This window comes from Sycon ciliatum, chromosome 3 (genome assembly GCF_964019385.1).
Source record: "Sycon ciliatum chromosome 3, ocSycCili1.1, whole genome shotgun sequence".
NCBI lineage: Eukaryota > Metazoa > Porifera > Calcarea > Leucosolenida > Sycettidae > Sycon > Sycon ciliatum.
In genome coordinates, this window is record NC_088645.1 from 32,863,888 (window position 1) to 32,886,872 (window position 22,985).

At 47.6% G+C, this 22,985-nt stretch overlaps 2 protein-coding genes across 3 annotated transcripts; one reads left to right on the top strand and one right to left on the bottom strand.

Moving 5' to 3' along the window:
- Positions 1 to 147: 147 nt before the first annotated feature.
- On the bottom strand, positions 148 to 19,899 carry LOC135812010 (protein FAM133B-like). Of its 2 annotated transcripts, none has more exons than XM_065325308.1 (4): positions 19,821 to 19,899; positions 5,455 to 6,096; positions 2,800 to 3,049; positions 148 to 1,735 (listed from the first exon to the last, which is right to left on the bottom strand). In XM_065325308.1, exons 2-4 carry the CDS (start codon positions 6,052 to 6,054, stop codon positions 1,530 to 1,532), a joined length of 1,056 nt encoding a protein of 351 aa, XP_065181380.1. In that variant the 5' UTR covers positions 6,055 to 6,096; positions 19,821 to 19,899; the 3' UTR covers positions 148 to 1,529. The 2 variants fall into 2 exon arrangements, with proteins under 2 accessions (XP_065181380.1, XP_065181379.1); XM_065325307.1 differs by lacking the exon at positions 19,821 to 19,899 and adding an exon at positions 8,781 to 8,944.
- LOC135812008 (putative mitogen-activated protein kinase kinase kinase 7-like) lies at positions 14,739 to 20,796 on the top strand. The gene is made up of 2 exons (XM_065325306.1): positions 14,739 to 15,854; positions 17,214 to 20,796. The coding sequence occupies exons 1-2, from the start codon at positions 14,883 to 14,885 to the stop codon at positions 17,694 to 17,696; spliced, it is 1,455 nt and encodes a 484-aa protein (XP_065181378.1). The 5' UTR covers positions 14,739 to 14,882; the 3' UTR covers positions 17,697 to 20,796.
- Positions 20,797 to 22,985: the final 2,189 nt, after the last annotated feature.

Consider the following 22,985-nt stretch of genomic DNA (forward strand, 5'->3'; position numbering starts at 1 on the left):
AACACCCACACACACCCACAACACACAGACACACACACAGACACACACACAGACACACACACACACACACACACACACACACCCACACACCTAAACACCCACACGCACCCACACAGACACACACATGCCAACATCAAAACAGTCACATACACACCATGACCACCAGGTCGTCATAGAAACAATTCCACCAGATGGGCGGGCAATAGAAATAAACCGAGTCGAAATGATCGACGATGGTCCGATATCTCTAGCCTGTTTGAAATGATAAAATACTACACGAAAGAAGCCGCTCTAAAAAGGAACGAATGCACTGCGTAGTCAGCCAAGCCAACAGCGTTTGGTGAGATGAAGGGCCTTGAAGGCAAGTGAAGTTACGTCTGAATAGATTCCGAGATAATAATAATAAAAAAACTCCTGAATCCAATTGGACTTCCCGTCCAAGGGTGCGAGCAGAATAGTTTGTTGGTGTCGGTGTATGCCAGTGAGTGCAACATGTGTCCGTGCGTGTGTGTGTGGAGTAAGCAAACAATGCTGATATGAGTAGCTGGCATGAGTAGAGAGCAGCTAGCACGCACACTGCAACACAACAAGAACGGCTGCATTTAAAAGAAGCGTGGAGCAGGGCTTGCCGATTGCATTTGGGAAAAAAGTCACACAGGTCACTCCTGAGCACCACCGCTAGTGTTACCAGAGCCTGCCCTGAACGTCCGGTAACCATAGCAAACCACTTCCACAGAGTGCTGTAAGGCCATACCAAGTCAACGTTACTCAAATAGGCATTGGGTACTGTCCGGTTTGGTCATGTGATCCCGTCACACAGTGCATGTGCCAGGTCGAATGATCAGAGCCGGTGGGGGAAAATGGCGACGTCATCAGCAGTCATGTGTTCACGGCCATTATGAACATTGAAGTACAAACACACACACGCACACACATACGCAAGCACCTGGAGACTAACGGGCTAGGCTGGACGGACTGGACATACTCGCGAGAGAGGTCCCAGCCACGCAGTCGGTCGCAACACGGAGAAACAGACTCCTTCCAGGAGATTCAACAACTCCTGGTCTACAGCTTGGTCATATGACTGGCTTGAGGAAGAAGAAGCTAGCCTATGACTCGGATAGATAGAGATAGGCTAGTTTTTTTAAAGTGCTATAGTATGGGCACAAACTGTAGCACACATCGCTACGGAGAAACAAGCCGTACGGCGGTGGCAATACGGAAGCGTGGCCTTGCTCACGCATCGCAACACACTAGGTAAAGGCAGACCTAAACTGTCGACGGAACCAATACCATCGTGCGTTTGTAATTTACACACACGCATACCTCTAACCGAGGATGGTGGTACTTAAACAGCGCTGACGGAGCCCAGCATGTACGGTCCTCCAGCCTCCAGCAACATTATTTACGTTAATGTTCCTCGCATAGATACCTCTACGGTTCTCAACAGACAGCGTGGTGCGATGGAGAACACTAGCAACGGTGAGAAAGTTGAGAAACAGTGCTTGGCCGGCTGTTGGGGGCACAGGTCAGAATTTCTTGGACCTCACGGCACCTGCGTCGATTTCAAACTTTTTGTTGCTGAAGCCGAGGCCAAAGCCTTGCTTGATCTGCTGCCGCATATGCAGCGCGGAGGTGAACTGGTCCTCGAGCGCAGTGTTCATCTTGTCGGTGGACGCTTTGCTGACCGCCTTCTTGGCCAAGTCCAAGTGCGTCACGACTGACTTGGAGCTGCCTGCACACGGGCATCAAGGAGCCATTCACATCCACCACCCGCACACACACATGGAAGCAGGCATGCATACACACACACATGGAAGCAGGCATGCATCCACACATGTATGTATGCCCACATTCACACATGCATGCGCCAGACACGTGCAGCCACACCCGCACACACACACACACACACAGGCACACGCACACACACGCACACACACACACACACACAACATCAACACGAACCATACAGCAGTGAGCATAGCAAAAACAAATCACATCTCTCTTTCCACACGGCTCACATGCCACGGTAGTGACTTACAGACGACTCCGGATATAACGAAAACCACTGTGCAGGAAAATTAGCTCTTTATAAAAGAAATGCACCGGAGGATGTATTCGTATTTGTATTTCTGGATTATCCACAGGCCTTAGCCTAAATCGAGGGAGTCTCCGTACCCAGTGTGCCGACAGTGCTCAACACCGCGGACGCAGAGCGTAATACACAGTACAACAAGGGCAATCAAGGTTTGTTTGCTGCTAATCACGTTGCCTGATGACTGCGAAAGCATGACCCTTTCAGTAGCAGCAAACAAGCCTTGATCGCCCGTGTTGTTCTGTAAAAGAAATGCACTAACGCTATACAAGCAAGACGTTATGACTGGCAAGTGGTACACGACTGTGTAATGAGTGCACTTGGTTTACATGTGACCGTGCGGCATAAGGTTCGTTATAAAAGAAAATTGTTCGCTGTGAAGGGTCAATTTTGTATAGGTTCAGACAGGGAGATGGACACTGGTTCACTACATGATAAAATTCACTATAAGTGGAGTTGACCGAAACTACCTTATATAGCGTAGCTGGGTTTCCTACCTAAATTCCAGACATAAACGGAAATTTCAACATACGGGACAGTCGTAAGATAACCACAACTGCAGCCCACATCACCCAGACCCAACCACATACAAACACAAACACGCATGGACGCACATGTGTACACACACACACACACACACACACACACACACACACACACACACACGCGCGTGCCCCCCCCCCCCCCCCCACACACACACTTACTCTTGGTAGAGACTTGAGGAGCGTTCGGGTTAGCCTTCAGCGTCAGTGTCGACGGCGCCGATGATGACGATTTCGCGGAGTTGATACGGTCGGTCAAGGATGGTCGGAACGCTTTCTTACCGCCGAGTGATAGAACAGGTTTGCCAGGTGCCAGTTTCTGGCCACCCATCAGCTTGAGGAACTTGGCCTTTCGGTCAGTGTCATCGAACTCAGCTGCAGTCCATGCTGTGTCCTGAACTTGCTCCTCGGCCTGAGAGCAAGGAAAGGACAGACACACAAGGAGAGAGAGAGAGAGAGAGAGAGAGAATCAGCGGAACAGAACATTACATTACAGAGATCTGGCAAGCAGACGACAACCAACTCCCAATGGAATACAAACGAGAGGGCTCGAAAGCCCTCGCTATGCTTTGTTTGTACCTGGATCCATCATGTGTGATACTCGAACTGACAATACAAAAACATAAGCCAGATTATCTCATTGGAACGACGTTTTTCTCACTTCGATTAACACACATGGTGCCATAGGTAGAGGCAAGGCATAGCGAGGGCTCCTGGGCTTTCAAGCCCTCTCGTTCCTAACTTTTTAATAAAAAAGGAAAGAAAAAGGACCAAGAAACTACAAGTTACGCTATAATGTCCACTAAGGGGTCGTCGCAAAAGTTTTCTGTCGTCCCTGAAACGAACATCGTTCATTTCGTACTCGGACCCCCCTCCCCTCCCTCTGAAACGAACACAGCTTGCTATGCTGGACGACAAAAATCGCATGCATGTATATGTCATATGTACAGTGTCGGTCGACTTGCGATTTTGGCTCTCACCCCCTCTCCCCCCCCCCCCCCCCCCCAATGAATCATGTTCGTTTCAGGGACGACAAAAAACTTTTGCGACGACCCCTAACACCACCAGTTACTAAACAATCGGCTCATGAGGTGACATCGCACGACACTGACCGACGGTACTGACGTTCTACAACTAACTGAAAAAAGAGAATCTTTAGGTCATAAACACACATAGATACCAACTCAAAACTCCAACTCCCAGACAGGTACATTCTACCAAGCAGTTACAATGTAATTGAATGTATTTTACACTATGGTCCTACGTAGCTCATTAGTGTGTTCTTTTTTCTATATTTTTTTCAACACATAACGCGTCCTGCGAAACCACACCACCTCAACTCTCCGGAATTGTGCTTCCGCCTTAATTACACATAAGCCTAGCATGGCTGGTTATCGCCCTCATCTCTGGGGTTGCTCCCCACATTAGCAATGCGTGCACATGCTACGAGATTGAGTTTAACAAAAATATTAATTTGAAACTCGGATGTTGAGCCATAAATAAATGTAGAAGAGAAAAGGACATATGGATACGAGTTAAGAGTAACTCTCCATCACTGTAACATGATACTATATACAGTCAGAAAGTGCAATAACTAGGCACAAAACTGACAGAGTACTGAAACATTCGACGTCCTGACACCTAGCTTCAACATATCTCCGTAGCGCTAACCGACAGCCTTCCAACTTGGAAGGTTAGGAGATGTGTTGAAGCTAGGTGTCAGGACGTCGAATGTTTCAGTACTCTGTCAGTTTTGTGCCTAGTTATTGCACTTTCTGACTGTATATAGTATCATGTTACAGTGATGGAGAGTTACTCTTAACTCGTATCCATATGTCCTTTTCTCTTCTACAATAATAATAATAATAATAATAGCTATGAAAAGTATGAATGCCGCAGACATCGCCACGCAACATGACAATTTGTTCAAGGTTTGGTTTTGTGTGTTTCCAAAATCGATTTTCACGCTCCGATCATCAGTGGAAATACGGAACTAAAGAGATCAAGGGAAAAACAAAGGTTAAAAATCCAAAGAAGTGTGACACATGACGGGTAACTTGTGGTAAGTATTACAAAAAGTGAGAACTAAAATAAAGAGTAAGTGTGACAAACGGGCATGAACAGTGCAAAAACAACTCATGAACACGGGGTGCAAACTCACGAAAATAACCACAAGTTACCCGTCATGTGTCACACTTCTTTGGATTTTTAACCTTTGTTTTTCCCTTGATCTCTTTAGTTCCGTATTTCCACTGATGATCGGAGCGTGAAAATCGATTTTGGAAACACACAAAACCAAACCTTGTACAAATTGTCATGTTGCGTGGTGATGTCTGCGGCATTCATACTTTTCATAGCTATTATTAAACTTTTATCTCCACGTAGATTATTTGAATAATAATAATAATAAGCAAGCACATCTGTTGCTCTTGGCTGGCTGCACTGACAGCCTCCCGCGGTGCCACAAAGTTTTATAATGTTCCTATTTTTTTGGTCCTTTCCTTATCTCCTTCACAACCCCTACTCATTTGCCATGGTTGGCTAACACTCTCTTCACGTTGGCCAGCGAGTGCTTTTGATTTTGCCCGAGAATCGATTTTGAAGCTATTCATGAATCGCCCCTGGCTATTCTCATCACCCGATGTGTGAGCAGGATGAATCGATTACGAACCGACTCCAGGGCTCATGACATGACATCGAGATTCATGGATCGATTCATGGCAGTAATCAAACGCACTCACTGTTCCCACTGAACCTTGAGGTGTTGCAAAAACGAATTAAAGGAGGAAAAAACAGCAATGAACCGGCAACACTCACCTTCTCCGGTGCGCCGTGACTGGTCTTGTCCTCCTCTTGCACCGTACAATCCTTGCCGGCATCCTCACTGTCAGATTCAGCCTCCATGGCGCGCTCCTTGCTTTTCGTCTTCTTCTTCTTTTTGGACTTTTTCTCGGCACGTTCGGCAGCCTCCGTCTGCTCCTCGTCCTCCTTGTCAACATTGGTCTTCTTACTCTTCTTCTTTTTCTTCTTGTCGCTGGCCGTGGCGTCCTCCGTGTCTTGTTCGACAGTCTCTGTAGTCTCTTCTGAAGTTGCTTCAGTCACTTCCTGAGCTGTGTCGTGCTTGCTCTTTTTCTTCTTCTTCTTTGGTGCCGTCGGTTCGGGTACGTCCATGTCCTCGACGGTAGCAGCATCTGCAGCGGCCCTAGTTTCCTCCTCGCTGGTAGAGTCTTTCTCGTTCTTCTCCTTCTTCTGTTTCTTCTTTTTCTTGCTGCCTTCGGTGGAGTCGGCCTCAGCATACACTGGCGCTGCGTCTGCGATTGTCGTTTCCTCGGGCGTGTCGCACGTTCTCGCCTTCTTGCTCTTCTTTTTCTTCTTCTTCGGCTCTCCCTCGGACGGTGCTGCTACGACTATGTCCATGGCCAAGTCGGCCTCCTCGGCATCTGCGTGTTTACGCTTACCCTGCGCAGATGCACGCACACACGCACACACACACACACACATGCATACACACATATGCACAGACACACACAAGCACACCCACGCGCTCATGCACACACCCACGCCCACGGATACACATGTACAAACACACACACAATTATAACACCATCAGCACCGACAGCACCATCAGAAAACAGCGAGAGCACCTTGAAAACACCCCAGCCTAATACAGGCTTGATTGCATTATGGCTCGCATTGGGTACATTAATGGGCGCTGGATTTATAATTCGGCACATTCCAGAACTCTGAAAGATGCATACACCGTTCGGTTACACAGATTTACATTCGAGCATTTTCAAACTATGGTAAAGAACGTGCAATCGAATGCGTCCATTCATTGAAGATCAACACCACAGTATTCACCGCACAGGACTGACAACGGCCTACAGTAAAGCATGTCAAGGCGACCACTCGGATAAGGCAACCACCTGTCCTACAGTCCATTTCAAAACTATAGACGCGTACCTAGGCAAAAACCGTTATGCCAGCATCTATACCACATAAAATCTGTGATCGCTTTGTGCATAATTTTTTCCAAATTGGGCGTCTGTTATCCAATCGTTTAGAAACTATATGAGAGTAATTGTGGAGCGGACCTGAGCAATATTCCGAAAACTATTCTCAAAACGTTCCAGCCAAATTTGAAATATTTCAAAAACCCTACGCGTCTATAGTTTTGAAATGGACTGTAGAAGACCACTGAAACCAGCACCAAAGGATGTGATTTCCAGTCAAATGACCGTGGATCAGGAGACCACCTGGCAACAGAGACCAAGTTGTTGATGGTCCCTTGAGCAGCGGTCGTCTTAGACAGGTTTCACTGCAGTGCGTGCACTGTGGCCCGGCCAGTCGTACAGTACTGTCGGGTGCTGAAGAACAACCAGGTTAGGATTTCACCAAGCACAGCATACCAATGTATACACGGTGATTGAACTGTGCATAAACTATAATACATGAAAATAAGAACAGCCTAGGCTAGGAGGTTGACTCCCCCCCCCCCCCCCCCCCCCCCCCAGTTCCTCGGCGACCGACAGTACTGTAGTGAACGTCCGTAAACAGTAGCTCATAGTCACGGACGCCTTGCAGGAACGTTACAACACTGTGGAAACCGTTGCGCTTCACGTAGGATCTTCTCGCACAAACGCCTTTCATCGGAATGTGCCATCCTTCCACGGCGCCTACAGTAGAGTCGCGCGCCCAAGAACGTTGTTTCCAAGGCCTGGGACGTTCTTATTTTGTCAGCAATCTGGCTGCGTTCTTATAGCACGTTCTTAGAAACAATCCGTTCTGGATCATACATGTATGTATCCCATAAGCTGCCAGAAAACCAACACCGCTGTTCTTAGCTGTAGGCTGTGGCGTTTTTAGAATTTCAGGCTGGACGTTCTTGGGCTCCACGTTCTTCAGCGCGCGACTCTACTGTAGAAGGCCAATTCCAACGCCATGCATATAAAACTGTGGTAGGGTACGCACGCGATCACGGCGGTGCTTCACGGCGGTGCTTCACGGTGGCATGGTATGGCATGCATGCGTTTACTGTACCAGCACTGCACAGAGTGTACGCGGGGACGTAGTCATTGAATATGCAGTGCACTACATGTAGTGCCAGTACCCGTAGTGGTAGTGCATGCGGTCCATGGCTAGGCCTCCGCGGAATATGCTCGCAGTTTTACCGATAATTCCTTTGAGCATTGCTCAAAATTCCGACCGATTATTCCCGTAATTCCACCAATAATTCTCACAATAATGCTTTTTTTCTTCCCTTTTTGCAGATACCGCACCACGTACGAGGTTTTTTTTGCCACTTGTACGGGCAAAAAATCACGGTTTGGGTGAAACTCGGCTGGAAGCTTTTTTCCTTTCTTTTTTGAAATACCGGGCGATCAACTTCAGGATCGATCACAAGCTTTTTGGTACAAATCAGGGTGTTATAAATGGAAAAAATTGAAAAAAGGGGGGCATTGCTCAAATTTTACCGATTATTCCCCAAAAATTGCCAATAATTCCCGTTTTAAAACTCACACCGATAATTCCCGAAATTATGCCGGCACATTCCGCGGAGGCCTATCCATGGCTCCCTTCACCATATAGCTAGTAGAGTATTGGCCGAATTTTTTTGGCGACGAATGTACAATGTTTTTTAAATGTAAAAGAGAAAAGGACATATGGATACGAGTTAAGAGTAACTCTCCATCACTGTAACATATCGTATCCATATGTCCTTTTCTCTTTTACATTTATTTATGGCTCAACATCCGAGTTGCAATGTTTTTTGTTTGTTTTTTTGATCGTAGAGAAACAATAAAATACACTAAGAATATCTTATTCTCCACGACTTCCGTATTTATTCACGTGTATTAATTTATCGTAGAGTGCTGTATCGAGTTGTGTTCGCACGTTTCAAGTCGCCACTGCATGCGTTCACCATTGTATTTTAGTTATCATCTCCGCGATCAAAATTACATCAGAGTACTCGGCACTAATATGGGTGGCGTCGTTATGCTTGTCGGATGTTCTCCTTGCCCAATGCCTCGAGATGACGGCAGTATAAGTATATGCACAGTTATCTGGTTCTCACCAGGACTAGTGCGAGAGAAAGACCAACGTTCAAACACAATCAACCATTTTAGACAAAACAATCTCACCATAATACAGGATATTTTACTCGTTCGTGAGCCGACAGCACGAGAGAAAGATCCGGGTCTTCTTGAGTACGAGTATTGTTCTCCGGAGACAAGAAAGCTTGAAACAAGCCCTTGGACTACGTCTTGCAGCACAACGCGACCTCTCTACTCGGCCAAATGGACAATTAATTTGATTGATACAAAATTCTCTCTACAAATCCTCGAAAGTGTTTCTTCTGGTGTTTTTTTTCTCGGCGAAAAGAAGTGATTCACCGCGCCATCTTGTGCGTTTCCATGGATTTGTTTTTGTTTTGAAAAATGTGAAAATTTCTGGTGTTACGGAGCATCAGCAAATCGAATTTTCGATTTGATTATTCGAATGGCAAAAAGAAAATCAGAGAGAAAATTCGAATGAAAAAGAGGTTCAGCATGTAGCGCAGTCCAGTATTTTCGAATCGAGTTTTTTTTAGCTTGAGCAGTTGAGGACTGGGATTTAGATGTGCAATGAACGGAGTTGCTGTTGTTTCTCATTGCCTTTGGGGATGACGCGAAGCGGCGGATGCTTCATCCGATTCAGGCTATTGGCGATAGGATCTCTCTTGGAGACCCCTTGAAAAGGCGGATCTCGGCCGAGCTCCTCCGCTATCCCTTGCATATCAGGAGACCCGCGGACGAATAGGTGAGGGTGGGCCCTACACTGCCTCAGCAGAATGAGATCCATGGTAAGGTCGACCCTCAAATATTTGGCACACTTTGAGTTGCCCTCTCCCTGCGGGGAACTCACCATAGACGCAGATGCCGAGACAACGCCAGCAGGGCTACTGCAGTACTGGGAGCAGGAGGCATACCGGGGCTGGTAGTTGGTGACAAAGCCATGATTCCAGGATACTTGAAATGAAACAAAATGCACACTTGATAAAACTTTTCACAGTTCGAGAGAGAGGAAAGCGTCAAGATTGACAAGAAGTCCGGACTAGTACTTTAGTAAGAACTAGTAGCTACATGCGCAAGAATGAGTACTCGTAGTGCGCCGTGTACTAGAGCACGCGCGGAGCATTCGAAAAGTATTTTCTGTTTGCGGGCATTTTTCAGTCGAACAAAGCCCTAGTTTCGACTGATTGAGTGCTTTTCGTGACGATTCTCGAATTTCATTCGAATATTCGATTTGCTGATGCTCCGTGTTTCCTCTGAAAAACGTAAAATGTTTGGCACCAAGAGTCCATAACCCCCCGGGGGTTATGGACTCTTGTTGGCACCTATGATCAGGGAATTGTAGGGGATGGCCCACGCCTGGTAAAAAAAGTAAATAATTAAAGAAAAAATTAAAAATAAGAGGTTCTGTGTTCCGGCTCTCCGCCTTCTCCGCGAACATAAGAGAACTAGAGGAGAACAAACAAACCGTGACAAGAAGCAAGAATGACACGAAAAGCAGAAATTATGAGAACATGGTATAAATGAGCATGGCCATCAACCTCAACAGGGGATAGCTGCCTCGGCAACAACAAGAGCAGCTGAGTCCGCGGCAAAGACCGGTGCATAGAGCCGCCTTGCACCCCCGGCTCAGGCACATCACACCGGATCGGACCAAGGCAAAGCTGATCTGACACCGGATCGAAGCCTTCACGGCACTGTAGGCCTCTCCGGTCTTGTCGGCGATGAGGGACGCTATCCTCTTGTACAGAGAGGTGGCAGATTTCCCCATGCCTCCCGTAGTGGAGAACACGGCGGGAACAAAGCTGGAGTGTTCCACTTCTCGGATTCTCTGCTCATAGGCACGGCGCTTGGCTTTTTCGTGACGGGTGTAGCTAGCAGCAAGTGAGTTGAGGCGATTCGAGGACGCAAAAGGGTTAAACACCCGGACATCAATGTAGGTGCGCTCGAACCGCCCTCCCCAAATACCACTAGCCACCACGTCAAGGCGGGCTTGGTCGTCGCCCACAGCAGTACGGTACCGGAGCTGCTCTCCAGTGAGCGGCTGCAGATGTGGCTCAATAGCCACCTGGCGGCCAACACGCTTCGCAAGGCAAGCTGTCACGTCGCGTACCTCGTTGTGGCGGAGGGTTGGGAAACCACCTAACGGGCAGGAGAGGGCATGGCTGACGGTGAACTGCTGTCCACAGGAACATGATGTTGGCAGTCGTACTGGATGCCAGCCATACCGGAGGTGCACAGCATCGCGGAACTCAGCCTTCGTGAGGGTGAAGCCGTGGGCCTTTAGGGGCCGGCACGTGAGCCAGCTGGATGCCCCCCGCTCCGAAGCAAGGTCGATGGTACGTTGAACCTCTGGAGGTGCGGCAGAATGCAGAGCGACGGCCTCGGCTTGGAGTGATGTCTTTGCCTTCGCCCTCAACAGCTGCTTGTTCTTCCGCACTTCCTGCAGGGCATCGCCAAGCGTGGCAGTCTGCTGCTGAATGCGCCGCACCAGGGGGCCAACGATGGTCTTGGAGTGGGCGTACTGGGCCCCGAGGGAGGCAGGTGTGATGAGCCCCAGACCACCATGTCGACAGGGCAGAGCCAGAAGCTGTCGCTCATCATCGTTGACGGTCCTGCCACCTAAGACTAAGAGAGCGGGGATGAACTTGCTTTTGATGGAATCCTCCAAGGGCTGCATGTACAAATGTAGGTCAGCCATGACTCGAGACAGGAAGGACCATTTGCTTCGCAGGCCGTGAACAAACGCTGCATATGCAGCTTGGGGCTGTGACGAAGCAATAGTGCTGAGCGACATCACCTCCTCTACCCAGGATTGAACCTTGCGCTCCATAAAGCAGCGGGAGAATTCTGCTGAGCCAAGCGCGGCTCCCAGATGCCGACATCCATCTGTGCGGATGTCAATTCCAGTTCCAGCAAATAGGCTGGTGGCCTCATCCAGAAACTGTGGCTTGACAAGGAGGACAGAGGCGTTTCCATGGATGCAAGCCCACAGCATTTACCGGTACTGCTACTAGCAAGAGTTCATAAGTTCATAACCCCGGGGTAACGGCGGGGTTATGGGCTCTTGCCATCTTGGTACTACAGGTGGAATCCTGATACATGTAATTCGAACCTCAAAATGCCAGTTCGAGGTTCTAATTATCAGAACAAATATGTGGGAATCGTATTGATAGAAATCGGATGTCACAGTAGTATTATGTTTGTTTTGCAAGTGCACGCAAGTGTGTATGTGCATGTACATGATTGTATGTGTGTGTGCATAGTGTGCATTATGTTTGTATTGGGGTAGTTGCACACCTGTGATTATGTCAGGGCTGCACTGGGGTTCTAGGGTAGGAATTTGTTGGCGTGTCGGCATTTATTAGATACCAGCTCACTCCTCTTGTTCAGTAGCGTCGTCTTGTTAGCGGTGATGTTCTGCAGTTTCTCTTCCAGGCAGAGGTTGCATCTCTTGCTGATGTTGCTGTAGGCTCGGCGTCTCTTCATGCATGATGGACCTGTGATTATGTCAGGGCTGCACTGGGGTTCTTGAGTAGGAATTTGTTGGCGTGTCGGCAGATACAAGCTCACCAGAGAAGACAACGACCAAACCAAACACTACATCGGCTCGACGGAGCCAGCATTCAAGAAACTCTGAGTTGCGACAACTCTGTAAACCTCCGTTGTGCTTTTTGTGTGAGACAGAGAGATAGATAGATAGATAAAAGAGAGAGGGAGAGAGAAAGAGGTATAATTATTATTTTTATAATACCCAATGCTGTAGACAGCAAGCTGTTTCGGCCATAAAGGCCGAGCTATCAGCCATGGTGCCAAGGAGGCACAACAGACATTTTAAAGATAGCTCGTTGCTCTTGCGCCAGATTGCTCAAACTACAAAAAGTAGGGCATTGCGTGATGCAGCAGCACTAGAGCAGCATATAGACAGAGATAGATGGATAGTGATAGAGATAGATAGATGGAGAGAGAGAGAAAGAGAGAGAGAGAGAGAGAGAGAGAGAGAGAGAGAGAGAGAGAGAAGGGGGGGGGGAGAGTTCTCTTCACTTTGGGCTGTTCACTTCGGACTATTATAAGATAACCTCCAGGTCGTGCCGGGGTTAGTTCTATAAATACGTTCATTGACCTAGTGTGGGTGGTTGCCTCCTTTCCCTCGGACCACGCATACTACACCTGTGCCTGTACTGTCCTGCCCGCTGCTGAACGGCGATGGAACTGGTTCCACTGCCCGTCGTCACTTGACGCCAGGCAGGAACCAGAATCCTGTGCTCGTCGTCACGTGATCGCGAATGGCATCGCGAAAGTCACATTTCGGAAGGTTGAAGCCATACTCTTTCAGCGGCAGAGCATTTTTAAAGCCAGGTAGAGACACCCTTGGAAGAAAGGTGCTCTAACTGGCGAACAGTTGACGGAGGCAAGGCCTTCTTCACCTCAGCATGCCTAAGCGCGTCCGCTTCCAGGCGACAATCGGCGGCAACTGCTTTGGCCCGCTTGGCAGAATAGCAAGCATGTACATGTTCAATGGAAATAATTGAGGGAGATGATGTATCGTTTTGCCCCAGCCTATCGCATCGACCTGGGCTGCCTGGTCTGCATGTATCAAGCGCTCCCCGGGTCATCCTGGATCACTGACGGTATCGCAAGGCCACCCGAGCGAGTCGGGAACTGAAGGACTGATAGCTCACTCTCACTCACATTAATTTATTTACTAATAACTCACAGATTGTGAACGATCTCCTTGGCTTGGGACGTTGGGTGCAGACGAGGAACACGTTCCAGTCATACGTCATAGTCGGGTACAAACTACACTACAGTAGTAGAGAGTGCGAGTAATAGATCTAGAGTAGATAGTAGAGAGTTCTTGGTTGACTCGGGTGCCTGGGTTCAAGTCTCGTTTCGCGCGATAATCTGAGTTCGGTCTGTACGAATCAGGGGCAGTTGATTCGTTGTGACATAGATGGTCTACGAGTCATTTTTTTGATTTTATTTCAATACCGGTAACAAACGAGCGGCATGCAGATTTTTTCAAAAAGAGTTTGATTTGAGAACGAAGAAGGAAACTTCAAGAATAGTGCAAATCCATACTCTTGCTTTCTTTTGCTGGTTGATGATTTCGAGGCTCGTCACTATCTTCTGGCATACGGCGAGAAGATCATTATTGATGAGGGGGAAATAGTCTTGTTTTTCTTTGCACTGGATGGGGAAAACCCGCGGCGCGCATTGTTTGGAGATGCTCCCTCGGCTTGGTTTAGACAAGCTCAGCCGCAACACCAAACTAATTTTCTATTTCCTCTACGCTCGCACAACACGCTCTGGACAAGATTCGAGCTCCTGCTCAGTGGTACGCATTTCAGCGCACCATTTCTGGGCAAGTAAAGTGCTTGCGCATATCGACTACGAGTATAAACTAGTGCACTTACTTCTTTCGTTTACGAGGGGTGAACGAGTTGCTAAACTGAGCGGCAATGGATAACGACTTGCGCGCGAAACGAATGCCTGTCACTCGTTTTCGCTCTCGTCAACGAGTTGCTACAACTCCCTAATGAATTACTACCCCCATACTCGTGAAGGAACCTGTACTTTAACCACCTTGGAATGGTGCATATACATATACATGTACTGCACATAGCCATTGTACTAATAACTCACACTGAGTCACAGATTGTGAATGATCTCCACGAGGGGAAACACGTACCAGTCACTCATAGGTATACTCATACTCAGTCACCATGGTCACAGCCGGGTACAAACTGCAATTGTTGTAGTACCGTTGTTCATCCACGGCACTGCCCTCATAATTATCATACTCGTGAAGGAACCTTTACTTCGCCTTTAGGTGACCACATCGAGCCGCATGCCACTCGCGTGACGAACGAGTGTGGAACCAAGTCGCTTCGCGTCAGGCTCAGCATGCGTTTCTGGCTCACGCAACGCGGACGCTAGCTATAGCCGCAGTGGAACCCGGCCATAGTCCTTCGCGCTCCTAAACCCATCTACCCTAGTTCGAAACAAAACTCCAAAACGACAGACGTATAAAAGATCCACCGCGCGGACCAGAGCGCAGATCGACTGTCAACTGAGCTGGCTTTTTTAGTATTATTTTGAGTCTAGAAGCCCATGCTCTTATAGATCAACCACACGCTTGGCTTTGGGACATCCTCCACTCTGTCTGGCTCGTCTGTCTTGGCCAGAGCGATGTCGATGGCAACGCCTGAAGCGGTGTTGTTACGAGATCTAGGCTTGGGCAAAGGGCAAATCGCCTACCATGGTACTTTTACCGTTAGAGATGAGGATGAGATTGGCCGTGGTTCCGATGCTGCTGTGTATCGAGTAGTATGGCAAGGCATACCGGTTGCTGCAAAGGTGTTGCATCCGAACCTTGTCCAAACAGGTTTGGAGGGGAGAGATAAGAGACTTTGGCGATTTGGCGCTGAAATAGCCAGACTGTCTCAACTCCATCACCCTCATCTTTGTCAAATTATCGGTGTTGCGGTCACTGAAGATCGTCGTCTGCCAGTTTTAGTAGTGGAGCTATTGGATCGTACACTATATGAATGTAGCGTGGGTCCAGATCGGTTGGACAATGTCACCCTGCTATCGTTCCTGGCTGATGCAATGGCGGGCGTTCGTTATCTCCACAGCAGAGATCCACCAGTGATTCATCGTGACCTAACTTTACGGAATGTCTTGATCAAGGACCAGATCGCGAAGCTCTGTGACTTTGGTTGTGCGAGACTGCGCGCAACAAATCCTGCGGATTTGGTTGGCTTGTTGCCAGATCTGACAGCATGTCCAGGGAATGCGCTTTACATGCCGCCGGAGGCTCTACAAAACCCTCCGGTATACGACGAATCACTGGACATCTTTTCTTTTGGCGTGCTGGCTACGAGCGTCCTGACCGGTGTTGAACCCTCGACAGACTTGCACACCTCACCAAGGCACATCAGACAGATTGTACAACGAGCAGACGGAACAAGTGAAGAGACCGTCACCCCTATCAGCGAAGTCGAGCGGCGCCGTGTTGATTTGGGAAGAATACCAGCTGGCCATCCACTCAAGCCTGCAATCGTTCGCTGCCTGGCAGTCATTGCAGATGATCGCCCCAGGGCTGAGGATCTGCACGAGATAGTTCTGGACACGGTAAAGCTGGCACGTGATTTGTCCCTGGTAAGCGATCGATATGCTTATTTTGATTCAATTTTGTATCATTTTTGCGAAGAAATCATGATAGTACGAAAGATGTTGCGACATAGGCGGTGATTAGTGAAGAAAGTGTCTGCTCGGAACTTCGGAGCTCGCGCTTCCTGCCGACTGATTTGACACTTGCCTGATCCACCACTGCGTCTGGAGCACACGAGAAGCTCGTCGAACCTTCCACTCGGCAAACCTGCAAGAATGCACTACTCCCTGCTCAATACACAGGGTTTCGGGATTATGTAGTTCTCTCCGAGCTAAAACATCACTAGCGATACCAACTTACAGTGACGCTCCGCAGTTCCAGCGTAATAAACACCTCGCGAGCGCCAGGCAGCAGCGTGAGTCAATGTCGCAAATGGAGTTGTGTGATGTTTTGGCTCGGAGAGCACTGTACATACATGAAATGCAGTGCTCCCGGAGCAGACATCAGCCTACTCAAGCTCAACTGATGTGTTGTGGCATTCGTACCTGACGATGGCGATATTGCCGAAACGCACGTTCAGAATTGGTTTGGTCCTGTAGACTGCTTTGAGAGTGGGTGTGTCCACCCAACTACTTTCAACTGTAATATACATGTTTTACAGTCGACGACACGGGGAGTTCTTACACCTACACTGGCTAGAGGAACAGATACAGTAAAACCTGGGTTCAGCGACCTCTGGTACAGTAGAGTACCGTTGAACTGCCCCCCCCCCTCCCCCCCCCCCCCCCACACACACACCATGTCGCTTCCCAGCTGGGTTTTCAGCAGGGGACGGGAGATCCGGGCTGTCAAATACAGTACACTGTACAACAACGACAACAACGCGGAAGGTCAGACCGGGTATGTTGGATTGTGCACTCTTAGTCTTAAAACCTGCACTGTCACGTACAGTGTACAGCAGTGCATGCGTCGATTGGACACCATAATTATTATTTTACATGTACTTCAATGTATACGCTGAAGTCGCTTCATGGGCAGAAACTTGCCGCGGCAGAAATTGGAGAGGGGGGGGGGGGGGGGGAATTAGAAAGGGGGCCTGTCTACAGTACATTACGGTATCAGTGACCACCTGATCTTATCATCAGAATTATTATCATTTTTATGTTCATAAGCACTAATCCTACAAAGTTGTGATTCCTGCACAACATCCAAAGCCGTTCACAACCATTACGGATCAATAATGAATAATGTGTTGCCTGTATGCCCATGTTTCTGTCTGTGTGCCTTTTGGCCTGTCTGTCCGTCCATCTATGTGTGTGTGTGTGTGTGTGTGTGTGTGTGTGTGTGTGTGTGTGTGTGTGTGTGTGTGTGTGTGTCTGCTGTGTGTTTTTGATGGTGTTGTACAGAGTCAGCCTATCACTGCTGGTACACGGGTTACCAGGCAACTAGAGTCGATTTCCCAGCAGCTAAGCCAGCAAGCTACATGCATTGCTGACATCACCGCACGCAGCTCTGCAGTAGAGGACCAACTCAGCACCATCACACAGCGTCTTGTCGACACTCAGCTGGAAACCACCGCTATCCGTGACCAACTGCAGACTACGAACCAGCAGGTAACTGAGATCCATGACCGCCTCCAGACTGCAAGCGAACAGGTAACTGAGATCCATGACCGCCTCCAGACTACAAGCGAGCAGGTAACTGATATCCATGACCGCCTCCAGACTACAAGCGAGCAGGTAACTGAGATCCATGACCGCCTACAAACTGCAAGCGAACAAGTAACTGAGGTGCATGATGGTGTGGAGACTATGAGTATGAAGCCACGCGTGACCACGATCCGTGACCGCCAGGAGACTACTCTAGAGGGTTTGGAAACGCGCCTCTAAGCACGCGTACAGCAGACAATGTTCTTTTGTAACAATTAACTCCCAGTATCGAGTCAGCGAGAATCGGCATATTGCACACAGGAAATGGCAAGGAGAAAGTCCAACGAGGGAAGAATTCTACGTGCAGAGACAAACCACAGACTACTGCCAGAAGTCCAGAAGTGGAAAAGCAAGAAGAAGAAAGCCTGAGCCGACTTTCAATGCCAGAGGTAGATCCTCGTAAAGGATACTTGGTGGAACAACAACAAAACAATTGTATACACATAATTATGGTAGAGTACATAAGCATGTAGCAGAGTTCACAGGAAGTAGTACATCTGCGCAACGTTCCGAGAGTCATGCGTAGCATGGTACTCTACGTAACCGACAATGGCAACATGATAAAGGCTACATCCTGTAAACAAAATGCTGCCGCGCAGAAGCTTGAGAAATGCACAAAATTACGAAATCGCGGAACGAAAGATAAATCGCAAGAAATCCGTGCAGGCACTACAGATACTCCCCCGCCAGTGTACAAGCAGGAGCGGTACACGATAAGAAAGGGAAAGACACGGAAAAGGAAAAGCCGAGGAAATATTAAACAGAAAAATGAACGCGCCGAACAAATGGTTTAGCAGAAAGGGGAGAGCTAGGAGCAGCAATGGAAGAAGCAACCGCAGCACTTAGACTGGCAGCTCCATACGCGGGTTTCACGTGGCCAATGGGGATGGTGTCCTCTCGACCATTCAACTCAACCACCAGAGACTTGGCCTAATGGGAAAGAACACGATGAGGACCGGTATAAGGAGCATGGAGTGGCTGACGGTGTCCATCAACGCGGACGTAAACAGGAGTGCATGTGGAGAGGTCAGCACTGACAAAAGGGACTGGTCGGGCCTGAAGGCGAGTGTTAACCTGAGCTGGTCGGATAGAAGACATCGTGTCCCGAAGACGTGCAACATATTCAGCAGTAGGCACCCAGTTGTCATTGGGAGTGGGAGCAAGGAAGTCGCCTGGGAGACGGAGCGTTGAACCATGAACGAGCTCGGCAGAGCTGCAGCCGAGATCAGTCCGGAGAGATGACCGGATACCGAGGAGAACGAGAGGCAGTGCAGCGACCCACTGGTGCGGCTGTGGTTGCGCTTTGATGGCGGCCTTCAGTTCGCGATGGAAGTGCTCGACTAAGCCGTTAGCCTGCGGATGATAGGCAGTAGTACGACAGCGATTAGTACCAAGAAGATGCATTAGCTGCTGGAAGAGAGCCGATTCGAAATTCGAACCACGGTCAGTCATGTTAACAGACGGCACGCCAAAACGAGCAACCCACAGTACAAGCAGTGTGATAGACAGTGGGTGAAAGTAGCAAAGGTACCATATGACGTGCACCGTGGCTGTGTTGTGCATGCTACTGACACTAGTGTTAGTCTTCTAGGTGGCGTTTTCTTAAAGTCAACTAAACCTCCTTTGTTTTTGTTTCCAGGCGACTGTGTTAGCTGTTACACACTTCTGGACAAGTAGTAACATAACCACAGCTTTTATTATTTATGTTCTGTACTCTAGACAGAGCGTCAGCAATGTCGTTAGGTTGAGCACTCTTACCCTTGCCGCTCGCCTTGCTTCAACGCTCACTGCTCTTGGAGCATTTCGAGCACTCTTGGCGGGGTTTGCAGCTCTTTATAAAAAATGCTTTGCTTCACGGAAACGTATTTCATTGCGAAGAGCTGCGCTTCGGTCCTCTGAGCTGTGCTGAGGAGTTCACACAGAGCGAAACAGTTGCTGTCCACAGACTTGAGTGTTCTGTACTTTATAATATTCATTTACTTTAGTATTCATTTAGACAACATCTCCTGGCACGTCAACAGCCGGCCAGTTAACCAGTTGAGATGAAAGGTGATTGCCAACCATGTCAGAATAGATTATACAGAGTGGACAGAGAGAAAGAAAATGAAAAAATTGCATTTGACAGCGTTGTACAATAGTGCATCAGCTGCTTGCGTCTCTAAAGGAGAGCTGGTTGATAAACTCATTGATAGAAGACTTGATATGAGAGGGTAGATAAGAATAGCTTGGATCCAGAAAATATTACAGGTGGTGCTAGATTGTGAAAAGCAGTTGTAAAGCGTGAGATGCACTGGGTAACCTTACCTAAGCGAATTTTGCCGGTGAATAAGCATGCAGAGATGGCAACGACGTCGGGCAGCAAGGGGGCACGCATGAGCGAGATTGTAGAGGCACTGAGAGGAATAAGGGCGGTCTTTATAAAATAACTTCAGTATGAGGCGACTGTGGACTTTCAAAAGATTCCGTGAGTTTGGTAATTTTCAAAGATGTTTGACCGACGTACCTTGATGTTTTCTATCGCTGAATTTCTCAACTTCTCTTCGTGCATGTATAAATTAATATTTTTTTGCCAGAGAATCGCGCTGTTCCTTTACCCTGGATATACTCTATACATCTTTTTCCTCTTGTAATCACGCATGGATGCAGCTAATGGGGTCGTTTTCGGCACTTGTGCCAGTTGTTGTGAGACTTGCCCACTCACCCCCACCGTGCGTTAGGCGCTGCATCTGCCACTAGGGTTTATCGGGTGTTAGTGGCCGTCGTGAGTTCCCTTCGGGAACGGATACGATAATTTATTCACGCTGATTTTTGTCACCCATTTCCCTCGCGCTATTGAAATGTACCTCCACCACCTCTGCCCTCTTCTATCAAGACCCTCCGTATATTCTAGTGATTGTTAGTCTTGGTCATATGCTGTCTGATACGCTCTGGTGGATTATGCTCGCGAAATCATGGAATTGTGCTTTCATGGATTCTCGCATTATGCCAGTCGATCAAGAGGGTACAGTAATGGGTAATGGTTCTCATTAGCCATTGGCGGACTATGCTCGGCCAATCGTCAAATTATGCTTATGATTATGCCACAATTATGCCAACAAATATGCTGAATTATGCTCGGTTCCACTATGTATTCACGCTGTACATAGAGGATTGAGAAACCACGTATACACACACGGCCATGCCCTAAGCATAATTTTTGTCTAAACCGAAAGATTATGCCGACCTTACACGTTGGAATCCGTATATTTTGCCGGAGCATAATTTGTTGACGAAATCCCAAGATTATGCCAAATATTATGCCGGCATAATCGGCCAAGGGCTAGTTCTCATACGGAATTTCACACTTATTCAGAGAGAGAGAGAAGGAGGATTTTCAGGTAATAGGTAGAATCTAGCATGGAACTAAGATGCAGGGAACTGATCTGTAGGAAAATAGAAAGGCAGCAGCTTTTATAGGGTGAGAATTATTGTAAGTAAGCTAGCCTATGGTCAGGGGATACGTAGAGCAGAGAGAAGTAAGAAGAAAGGTCAAACCACAAGGTACTGTAAAAGCCATTATTCTAACGAGGCGCATACATGTATATAACGATTTCCCAAAATTGACTGGTTTACGTGTACCAAAGGTAACGATTCTCACTCATTCTCATCGCTGAATAGGACAGTATATGTATCGATTTCTATTTTAACGACAGATTTCTCCTCGTTAACTCGTTAGAGTTAGCACTTTGTTATATAATATGGCTTTTACAGTACATGATTGTGTGGGCAGAAGAATGGGAAAGGTCGGGACATGGCACCTGCGCAAGAGGAATACGTTGTAGAGGAAGAACTGAATAGAAGGGTGTAGAATACATCGTATACATATAGGTGTGCAATAATACCAGGTAGACAACTGTTGAAAGGGGCATTAGGATGTATGTACATGTATGTTAGTAATAGTATGTGTAGATAACTAAAATGGCGGCTGAAAGTGAAGTGCATCAGAAAGGTCTACAATGTGCTATCTACAGTCCATTCATTGGAAACTGGCACCCTAACTTTTTGGTGTGTCTCTCACATAGTTGTAGATATCGTGAAAACAACAGTACAGCCTGCATTGTGTGACCCGTGCAATTACTCCTTGCCACATGTGAGGCCAGAAAAGTCCAAGAACAGGGAAATAGAAATTCAGCCAGGTTTTACAAAATTAGGACAGGTATGTCATGGCAAAATGTATGGAGAAGCAGATCCAAAACCCAGATTTTTGAGATTTAAAGTGGGGTTTTGATCCTCAATTCGGCCCAAATCCGACTTTCAAAAGCCAGCGGGCCAGTTTCCGATGAATGGAGTGTAAGGTCAACCTAGAAAGTGTGTGGGAACAATACATGAATACAGCACATAGTATTAGTACTAATAGTAGTGCATGTAAAAGAGGATAAAAGGTGAGGCTGGCGTAACAAGTCAAGTACATCTGCGTGTCATCATTATGCATTCCTATCTAACACAAGCATGCTAGAGATCAACAAAGAAAAGAGAAAACATTGAATCTTCAATTCACTAGTTGACTTCTTTTGTAAAAAGATTTTTCATTGATAAATTTTGTTTGAGTGACCTTTCAAAATTATCATGTTCAACTGACTGCCTTCGTAATCGTCATACTCGTCCAACCAAAATATCAACCTCACCCTGCGAATAATCAGCTCATCTCTCTCGTAGCTCCACCTCTCCTTCCATCATGATCGAACATCAACAATACCTCACTTGATATTTTGGAATTATTTTCTAATTATTAGAGCAATATCCATAGCCTGAACGGCCACGGCTGCTAAAATCCCGCGAGGTCCCGACTTCGTATCATGAATAATGTGCATGTACAGTACATGTGGATCTACGCAGAGTCCGTTTGCGGACTACCCGTCACTTGCGGACTACCCGTCACTTGCGGACTACCCGTCACTTGCGGACTACCCGTCACTTGCGGACTACCCGTCACTTGCGGACCACCCGTCACTTGCGGACTACGATTCACTTGCGGACTACCCGTCACTTGCGGACTACCCGTCACTAATGTCTCGTCCACCCCGGGATACCTCATAAAACGCTGCTTTTCACTGAAACCACTATCTGCATGACCTCCAAGCTCTTTACATGTACAATGCAGACAACCAGCATTGATCAGGTGCATTGTACACAATTCTGTAGCCTACATACATGTACTAGACCTGTGGTACAATCATATACAATGTAGTTATGCTCCTACCTCCGAAAGGATGCCAAATTGGATTGGATTGGATTGGATTTTTATTTATAGTGGTGACTATAACAGACAATTGCCTAATAACAATAGACCCACTAGAGGGAAAGATGCAAAAAAGATATGAATAATTAATATAATAGACTACCGGTATTGGATAGGTGATCATGTTCGCATTTTGCATAGCTGAAAGGCATAATTACTAGCGTGAAAAAGCAAGGCTTTGGGGTAACAGT